Source organism: Theobroma cacao, chromosome 2 (assembly GCF_053813885.1).
Source record: "Theobroma cacao isolate CCN51 chromosome 2, ASM5381388v1, whole genome shotgun sequence".
NCBI lineage: Eukaryota > Viridiplantae > Streptophyta > Magnoliopsida > Malvales > Malvaceae > Theobroma > Theobroma cacao.
Genome location: NC_142640.1, coordinates 37,466,969 through 37,477,247, shown reverse-complemented (window position 1 = coordinate 37,477,247; position 10,279 = coordinate 37,466,969). Strand labels below are relative to the sequence as shown.

Sequence of the window (10,279 nt, the reverse complement as noted above, 5' to 3'; positions counted from 1 at the left end):
GTTAATTTAGGGCACCCAACCAGGACTTATGATGGAACTGCTCCACTGATCCAGTCCTACCTGTTGCTATTTTCCTTCTTCTTTTTTTTTTTCTATTTTACTCTGCCCCTCAAGGAATTAGTAATGCACAATTGACAATCCATGGCATCTAACGTTGTTTTTTTCCCCCTGAAATCCATGGAATGCGGAACTGGTTAAACCCAAAAGCTTGGCTGGAGTTAATTTGACAATGAAGTTAAAATCCTAAGATGCTTTTGGTTCAGGATGCTGGAGTGGAGACTGACAAAAATAAATCGAGTATATAAGAAAATTGGTTTACAAAGCAGTAGTCTTCTTTTTCAACCATACTCTTTGCATTTTAAGATGTAAGTCTTCTTTAGCCTCCTGTAATCCAAGTCCTCACTTTTTGGTGGTCCGTAACAAACTTCATAGTCAAAAATAATTGGTAGTGAAAACAGGGTTAATCTACTGATGCTGGCAAATCAAAATGATTTGATGTCCTCTCTAAAGCACGAACACGGAGGAATTCCCAATGTACCAGTCTCCAATGTACCTGATTGGAATATGCCTCAGACACGTTAAGATATACATATCAGATACGAAAGGGCATGCCAGGAAAAAAATAAAATGTTAGGACACAGTCAAGACACATTGGAAATGCGTTGAACATGATGGTGGAAGGATAATTGTTCACCAGAAAGATTGGAGACAAAAAATGGAGTGGAAGGTTAGATGATCAATTGAGAGAATCTAAAGAGTTACAGCATTGTGCAGGATTGGGTGGCTGCAACAACAACTACATTAGTGCCTGGTGAGGAAGATAGAGAACATTAGCTTTTGATAAAGGGCATTAAACTATAAAATTGGGCTTGATTAATTCCATGGTACATTCTAAAACAAGCTCACAATGTACCAATGGTAACATAACATATAAAGATTTTTATGCTTGTCGATAAAATTGATAAACATCAAGCCAGTTTAAGCTCAACAAAGGCACTGAGTAGATAGGCTTTGAACAGACAATTCTTCATAATTACTCAGTCAAAGAACATATCTATAGAAAAACAGAGCATAAGATTATGATACATTACTTTTTTCGACTCCAAGAGCTTTGATTCATTCGCTGTTGATATTCATTTCCTTTATGGTGAAAAAGGTTAAGCACAATTGTTTATCTTGTACTCCTTTATATTTACTGTTTTACTATAGTTATTAGTTAGTAATTATACTTTTGCATTATTAAGTGGTTATGTAACTAGCATGGAATGTCTTAATGAGTTTGAATAGCTAGGACTAGATGTCATTTATGTGTATCCAGGGGCTAAAATTAAAAACTGCTATAAGCCTAACATATATGGTCCTTTAGTCACATTAAGCAGCCATGTTATACTGTTTGAGGTTCTACAACCTTAAACCCTAGTTATTTTGTTCCTACTTCAATTTTCACCAATTTTAGCCTTCTTTCTGATTTTCTTTCATTGTTTTAGTTTCTTTTTTCTTGTTTCTACTTAGCCTTGTTTAGGATTTGTTTTACTTTTTCTATTAGAGATTCTTTCATTGTTTTGGTCTTTGATATAGTGCAAAAGTAGAAACAATACAAAGAAAACGAAAACAATGAAAGAAAAAAAAAAACAAAAGGCTAAGATTGATGTAAAATCAAAGTAGGAACAAAGTAATTTGTTTAGGGTTGTAGAACATCTAACAAAAAAAATTTCAATACAATAAAACTACCTAATGTGTCTAAAGGATTATTTATATCTGGGTTACAACAGCTTTTAATCTTAACCCTTGCATACAAGGAAATCACACCTAATCACATAAACCACACGTTAGTCATATGACCACTTAATAAAATAAAATCATAATTATTAACTAAGAATAATAGTAAAACAATACATATAAAGGAATACATATGAAGATAAACAATTAGATAAATTCTAGAATGCTCCAACTTTAGAATAATACTCCTATACATCCAAAGGTTTTTTTTTAAATTTTAGTGTTCCTCGTAATTGTGGAAGCTGATACTCAAAAAAAAAAACTAGACAGCTAGGAAGCACGAATAAGAGTATGATTTGTTACAGACATAACAATACAGAAGTTTTTGAAAAACTAGAACACATGGTAGGATATGATAATAGAAAATATATATTTATTATGTATAATTTCATTAATTTTTAAATAAAATAGAGATGATATGCAAAAAAGGTCTCAAATCTTGTAAAATTTATTTAGAAAAATATTTCTTTAATTGTAATTTTATTAATATAGTTTTGGGATATATTTCGAATTAATCTAACACAATAACTTTATAGGGCTAGAAATCATGACCCAATATACTTTAAAAAACCAAAACCCCAGTTTACTCAACCCAACTTTGCATTTTTTGATCAAGTCCAATTTTATAATTTAAAGCCCTTTTGCCCTACCATAAAAAAGCTCATTTTTTTCCATCTTCCTTACACAGCTGCCTAGTTCAGAACAGTTTTGCAACTCCTTTCATTCCCTCCCTTAATCATTTCACCTTCCAATCAATATTTCATCTCTAATTGGAATATAAAACAGATTAAAATATTCTCAACAGTTCTTTGTCTTCTCTTCTAGCCATCTTTTCTATGAAAGATAATCCTTTCACCGTCGTGGATAGCCCATTTCCAATGTCTTGGCCACGTTTTGACCATGTCCTAATAGTTTATCATATTTTTTGGCATGTTCTTCAAAGCCAAATAAGAATCTTAATGTGTCCAACATGGATACAAAATCTATACGTTGGGGATTTTGGCATGTTGTGCTTTATTGCTACAAAGACATTTAAATAAATATAAAAATTTTGAATCTCTTAGTTTAAATAAGCATTTCAATTGTTGCACTCTTCATTACATTAAGCAAGCAATTCTCTCTTATAACTTAGGCCACTAACACGTATCAACATACAACAATAACAAGTCTTTTCCTGTAATATGGGATTGACTACTTCGATCACAATCTCTATCGCTCTCTACACAGAACTATACACTGAACAATATCATTAAGAGTAAGGTTGCTTATTATTGTTTCCTTCCATAATTTCTTTGGTTTCTCCCTCCCCTTTTGACAAGAGCATTTTCCATTAACTGATACAACAATAGAAAGACTTTTCTTAAAATTTGGGATTGATTACTTGGATCAGATATCTCTATTGTTCTCTATGTAGAACTATATAAAGTAATATCATAAGAGTAAGGTTGTTTTATATTATTTCCTCCCATGTTTTCATTGGTTTCTCCCTCCCCTTTCAACATGAGCATTTTCCACTAACACTGTCTAGTTGGAACATTCATAGAATATTGTAAAAGGGTTTGGTCATTTTGTGCCTTTCATTTTCATTGAAAATTTCAACCCTTAAAGTTCCATGTAAGAAACAAACTATTAAACACCGACATCTTGAGTCTCAACTTGGGCTAACAATCATTATCCTACTTGCTTTGCTATCTTACCAAAACAAAATCTTCACTATTGTCTCTAAATTACAGTCTTTAAGGATTAAAAGAAAAACCCACCAACTTTCAACCATAGTTTGCAAACGGTAATACGGCTTGAATGAATTTTGAATCATGGACAATACTGGATGTACGAAAACTTTACAGAATGCAAAAGTTATACTATCTACTCCAAAGAGGAAACAAGTATGGACAAATTCAATTCTTGGCTTCAAAGTTTAAGGTATCAGATAAAGCTTTTAATATAATAGCCCTCTGGGTTATTCAAAATGCAAGACAAAGGGAGAAAGTTTTAAATGCAATTGATGGTATACTAAATGTTTTAGGAGACTAAAAATGTAAAGCATTATATGAATCACTTGAATTGCGGAAAGCAAGCATCCAAAAAAAAAATTTAGTGGAAGAATTCTTAAGCACAAGATACATAACAAGTAATGTCTCTCTTATCAAAGAAAGATCCCTTGGAAGCACATTTACAATTTCTAGAAGCGTGCACTTCCAACTTCATTAAAGTAAGAATACCATTCTTGTCAAGTTCATGAAAGCTCCCACCTGCTGAAATTTGAATATCAAGTTCATTCTTCTTTGTCGATGTTCGATACTTGTATCAAAGTGTAGACATTCTGTTTTTATATTTTCTAATGATAATATTAAACCATAGACATTTTGTTTGTCCTATTTTCACTAAAGTATAGTTCAATTCCCATCTAAATTAACAAATAATTCCACTTCTACTCTTTTCAGTGAGAAGAGGACAGTAAGGAAGTTTCTACCAAGTAGCAGAAAAATAAGCAGAATACATCAATACATAGCAGAACAGGCCTTCACCAGACACTTACTGAACAAGGATGTTGTTTTAAACATTGTTAGTCAGGTCCTATATTATTAAATGTGGTAATTTATAAATTCCTTAAAATCATGAGGAACATTAGACAAGATTTAGCAATAGGAACATAAGTTCTTGAAAGAAAAGACCTAAACCATCATACTATTCACTAATAGCTCTCAAATGTTGGTCAAACTAACTATCCAATGATTTTGAGACAATATAATGATGGCTATAACACATCAAAAAGAGGAAATTTTTCTAAAACACCAACCTCCGTATATAAATTATTGCTCAAAAGTGTGTAAACAACAGTAATGGGTTTTCAAATGGAAGTGACAAAATTTGAATTTTGCAACCAAGTACAATGAAGTGGATTCAAACCTTAAGGGGTTGAAGAAGGCGGTGCTTCATTCTTGAAGTTTGCATTTGCAGCTTTATCCATGGATGGTGGTACATAAATTCTTGCTTTCTTAAGAACTTCAGCAACAACCCAATGCTTACGCTTGCTCAACGGCCTAGAAGGATCCAATTTAACCTTGGAAAAAGAAAAAACATGTTGAAGTACTGGAAATATTACTATGACACTCAAGTACAAGACATTGTTACAATAAAAAAAAGTTTAAAAAGATACCCTGTCACCAATGTTGCATTGATCGTTTTCGTCATGGGCCATGAACTTGGAGGTGCGCTTGACGTAGCGGTTGTAAAGCTTGTGATGGAAGAGCCTGTCCACTGCTACTACCACTGATTTCTGCATCTTATTTGACACAACAACACCCACAACTGATTTCATCTTCTTATTCTGTTTTTTCCTCTTTGATTGGCTTATAGCATGCCAAAACTATTCTCTGCAAAACGAAAAGTCTGATTCCCAAAACTATTTTGGCGGACCAAAAACATAAGAGAAAGAAAGGAGAAAAGATCATGCGATTTACTCCAAATGGTCTTCCCCCAGGGCTCGAGGAGAAAGCAAAGGTGGAAGCAAGGGTTTTAGATCAATACAGCAACGAAAACCAATTTAGATCTCATCTGAAGAATTATATAACCCTAATTTTCCTTTTCTTTTACAAATTTCATGGAAAATAATCAAAAAGCTCTAAAATTAAAATTAAATGAAAATTAAACAAAAACTATGGTGACTAGAGTATGGTTTCACCTTCCAAAGTAGCGATTTCTTGAAAGCGATCAAGGAAGCTCGAGAGAGGAAGCGGACCAAATGTGAAGCTCGTTAGAGAGAGGCAGCGGAGCAAATGTGAAGCTCGTGAGAGAGAGGAAGACGGCTGTTATGGGCGAAGAGAGGAAAAAAAAAAAGGAAAGTACCGTGAGGGGAAGGAAGAAAGGGTTAAAAAAAAGATAGGGATTGGTTATAGGGATGTCAATGACCCCTGTTATAGTGTACCTGGGAGTACTCGATTCGTTTGCATAGAATTAGAGTATTTTATAATTGGATTCGAATAGAATTTAGGTAATAATTTTACTATTTATAGCGAGTTTGAGTATCACTTCTTAAATATTCGATATTTGAATTTGATTATATATTTTTTTAATTTTATATGATTAAAAATAAATTTATATTATTAATTAAATTAATTTATAAAATTATAATTATTAATTAATTTATAATATCTTTTAATATATATTTTATATATTATATTAATTTATAAAAAATATAATTACTATTATATATATTTTAGTATATATACTTTAAATATAAGTATGTTTATTTTTTATTTTATATTAACATTACAGAAATTATAACTTATAAAATTATTGTTTATAATATATACTTTTGTGTATCTAAACTTATAAAATATATATCTAAATAGAAATTGTAAGACTAGAATAATTTTGGAATATAGTTATTTTTATAAATTTCATAGATAAACCCATGTAGCTAATTAAACTTGTAGTGTTTAAGTTGTTATTTGAATATTTGTTTCTAATTATTTAAGTTGATATTTGAGATATTTTTTTATTATTTAAATTTAAATTTTATTATTTATATGCTTTTTTAAATTTAATTATTGATGAATTATATGAAATATGGATGAAAATATTATTGTATACAGATACGGGGTACGAATTCGGGTTCAGGTAATTGAGTATTCATGAAAAGTATTTTAATAATTTTTTACATAATCGAGTTTTTAAACGGGTTCGGGTAATTATCGAGTAGTGAGTATATATTAGGGTTCGAGTTAGGGTAGTAAATTTAAAAATATTCGAGGTAATTATCGGGGTTTAAGTACTCCATTTTTTAATTAGATTTGGGTTCAGGCATCTCAAAATTAGCGAGTACCTTACCCGTTGACATCCCTAATTGATTACATTACTACCTTATTAGATAGTTGATGCTTGGACAAATGCAATGGGATAACAAGTAACCTAATTATAAGTAATGTAAATTTGAAAAAATAATATTATAGCTTTTGATTTATAAGTATTTTGTTGAGGATGTAATATTAATTTTAAGAATTATTTTTTATTAAGATATAAATTTACTATATTTGTATTTGTATTATTAATTTTTATAAAATATCTTCTTTTAAATATATTTTTAATATCATATATTTTATTTTTATTTATAATTTTGTATATTTTATTTTAATTTTTTAATATATTTTTCTATATTATATATTTTATTTTAATTTTTTAAAAAGATAATATAAATTTGATTAACCGTCATCATCCACCATCCAACGAAAAATGGCCACTTAAAGTAACAAAGAGACATTCCTCGAAATTTATACAAAAAAATAAACAAATTGTAAAAAATAGCAAACCGCATAAATCTATTTCAAAAGTAGCCTTCAAATATAAAGTTAAGTGTTTTTACCAACTTTTATCATTAACTTGACAAAAATGTCCTTTAAACCATTTCAAACAAATTAAATATTATTGATTTCTCTCTCTCACCATCCAAACAAATTAAATGATGTCTATTTTTCTCGTCATCTACTTCTCTCTAATTTTACCATCATTGTCATCTCTCTTTGCCTATCTTTTGTCATCTCATCATATCATCATCAATATCTAAACCATAAAGCAAAGATGACATCAAGGTATGTTTTTGTATTTATTGGTTTACATTCACCGAATCTTAAAGTTGATAGGTTAAAGTTATAAGTAAAATGAAATCAACAAATTAGAACACTGCCCTGAGTTGTTACATGCCCTGAGTTGTTACACTCCATGCTAAAGGCGAAAGTCCCATAAAGACAAGTAAAAATAGTTTTCTCTTGATCTTCAAGAGCTATAGCAACTGGAATTCTTGGGATTCAACGTCATGCTCAAATAGGAGAATAATCAAGGAATTAAAAATATAATGTAGTGGAAAATAAGAAACTAATTTTAATCAAAAAAACAGTTAAATCCTATAGGATCAATATTTGTGTTTTCATATAATTTTTAAAATAATTCGGAATATTTATAAGTTTAAGAGTTACATACCTTACTCTAGATATTGTAATCAAGAGCCAATTAAATTCAAAATCGCTTATGATGAAGCAAGTAACCCGAAAAGAGAATAAGCCAGTTTAAAATCCTGCAGTCAAAATCTTTGCTTCTTTATCTTTAGGAACTGTCAAATCTTCAGCCACCCAAGTGTTTGCCTTCTAACAATAATCCACACAACGATCGAATAAGACCTTCTCAAATGTAGCATTTTACTTATGCTAGCAAGTTTTGTTTCTAAAACAAAAAAGACCAAAAATTCTTCTCGAATCTTATTTCTGTCAAACAAAGAAAACTATTTTTCTCTTCTTATTTTTATGAAACGGTTAAAAAGTGGCTGAAGGCTTAAAGTTTTAGTTTGCTAACATAACATATTTATATAGCCAAACTAAGTTGTAACCCTAGATACAACAGTTGTATTTTAATTCAATTAAGTCCTTGTGAACTTAATTAATTTTCCACTTATTTTGGTCTATTCCAATTAAGGCCAACTTAATTGATTATCCTTATTTAATTTCAATCATGCCACTTAATGTGTGTGACCTATTAGGCTTCTAACATGTTTGCAATAAATATAAATCCTAATCAAATATCAATTTGATAATTAATTTATATTTATAGATTATGAGCAACATCTAGCAATACATCATGACCACCCAAATGTTAAAGAGTCAATTAAAGAATTTGACAAAGCCCTTCAGTGATAAGCCTCTCAGTGCAATACAGTCCTCTCATCAAATACCCCAGATATGTCACAAAGCATGGCTCAGTATCTACTTATAACATTCCATATTAGTTCTCATAATTCATGACTAACCTTATAAATTTAGAAAACTAACTTTCCTCAAATTCATCATGCTTTGCCCAAAGACTTTATACAAGTTAATTAAGAATTGAGAATAAGTGAGATACATCCCTTCATATCACTTGGGGTGATGAATCCTCTCTTGACCATTCATTCACCTTTGCATGTGTCACAAGCCAATCTCGGGCCATGATTGGCACAAAGACCCAATAGGCACAACCCATTAGGCCTAAGCAAGCCTTCCTATATGAATATGTACATTAGTCCATCTATTATTCATATTTCTTTAAGATCTATACTTAATAGTGTTCGAATGCTAATTTCTTCAAAGACAATTCATAGAACCCAAGTAAATACTTGCACTGGCATCATAAATTAAAATATACATAGATAGTTTGTCAAATGTATCTTAACAATTCACATTAAACATATATGTGCATATACAAAGACCTTGACCGTCAGCGGAGTGACTTTGGGCAACCTTCCAAAAAATAGATAAGAGGAAGCACCTCGGCCTAGAATCCAACTACCTTTGAACCTGAAGACTAAAACATGAAGTTGAAAATAATGAGTATAAGTTGATTGTGAGTTCTGACTTTCAAAAAAAAAAATAGAAAATAATGAGTATAAACTCAGTGAGTGAACTTAGGAAGAGAACAAGCAAACGATACGGAAAGATTTTTGAAAACACGATGCACTTATTTTAAAAACAATGCAATTTAGTTTAATTTCTTGTAAAACCCTTAATTCAACCCTTGATTATTTAATCCCTTAAGGTGAAGGATTTAAAATCCACAATGGAGTTGAAAAGAGTGAAAACTACAGCAAATATCCAATCAAGACAAGTAAAACAGAGGGTTTCTCGTTGCAGTGGAAAGGCATACTATAGCATATAGTATAATCACATTTTTTATTTTCATAACTTGTTTATAGCATATATATATATATATATACATGTACACCACAGTCGCCTTACCCAGCTTATGTGCACTCCCTACACGTACATTTCAATATCATCATGTGCACTCCCTACACGCACATTTCAATATCATCACACGCACTTTCACCCACATCATTATTGGCATGTGCACTCCCACACCGCACACCACCGGCACCGTCTCGTGCACTCCTACACTGCACATGCACAGTTATAGCTATTATACAGCATTATCACTCAAAGCATAACACACGTATCCACATAATATAGGAACACATGGTTTCATTATATCACATATTTTACCATATAAAAACATTTCATTAAGGGCTTGTTCCCATGCAAATTTTTTTAAAGAAAAACCAACAAAATATTTCAAGTGGTTCAATCAAGCATATGATCATTTATTCCAAAACATTTTAATACAAGTTCACTCACCTTAATACCACCTTACAAAACTAGTGCCCACAAAGTCTCAATCCAGGTAGTCCCGAAATACCGTTAAAACATTGGTGCTTGAAGGTTTAAAGATCAACCAAACCTTTTAGCCTTAAAAATGAAGATTTGAAGCAAAAAATCCAAGTGTTGTTGAAAGTGGAGTAGAAATAGAAAACAAAGGAAAGGAAGAGGGATTTTTCTTTCTCTCTCCTAGGGTTTAGATGTGCTAGAAATTGGGGTTGAAAGTTGTAACTTTGGTGCACAAAGAGTTGGGAGAAGGAAGAAGTAAGAAAAAGAAAGAAAAGAAAGGAAAACAAGGAAAAGAAAATGAAAAATCTTGA

The 10,279-nt window shown here is 31.0% G+C and overlaps 1 protein-coding gene across 7 annotated transcripts; it reads right to left on the bottom strand.

Annotated features, from left to right (window-relative positions):
• Window positions 1–280: 280 nt before the first annotated feature.
• On the bottom strand, window positions 281–5,665 carry LOC18609263 (uncharacterized). 7 transcript variants are annotated; one of them, XM_007044289.3, is made up of 4 exons: window positions 5,465–5,665; window positions 4,940–5,156; window positions 4,690–4,843; window positions 281–553 (listed from the first exon to the last, which is right to left on the bottom strand). In XM_007044289.3, exons 2-3 carry the CDS (start codon window positions 5,099–5,101, stop codon window positions 4,691–4,693), a joined length of 315 nt encoding a protein of 104 aa, XP_007044351.3. In that variant the 5' UTR covers window positions 5,102–5,156; window positions 5,465–5,665; the 3' UTR covers window positions 281–553; window position 4,690. The 7 variants fall into 7 exon arrangements, with proteins under 7 accessions (XP_007044351.3, XP_088660026.1, XP_017971782.2 ...); XM_088803900.1 differs by having other exon boundaries at window positions 4,940–5,172; window positions 5,465–5,661; XM_018116293.2 differs by having other exon boundaries at window positions 4,940–5,149; window positions 5,465–5,661.
• Between the last annotated feature and the right edge of the window lie 4,614 nt (window positions 5,666–10,279).

Coding starts and splice junctions, on each gene's coding strand:
- LOC18609263 (XM_007044289.3), bottom strand. CDS start 5,101: ATGAAATCAGTTGTGGGTGTTGTTGTGTCAAATAAGATGCAGAAATCA. Junction 4,844..4,939: donor AATGCAACATTGGTGACAGG/GTATCTTTTTAA, acceptor TCTTTTTCCAAG/GTTAAATTGGATCCTTCTAG.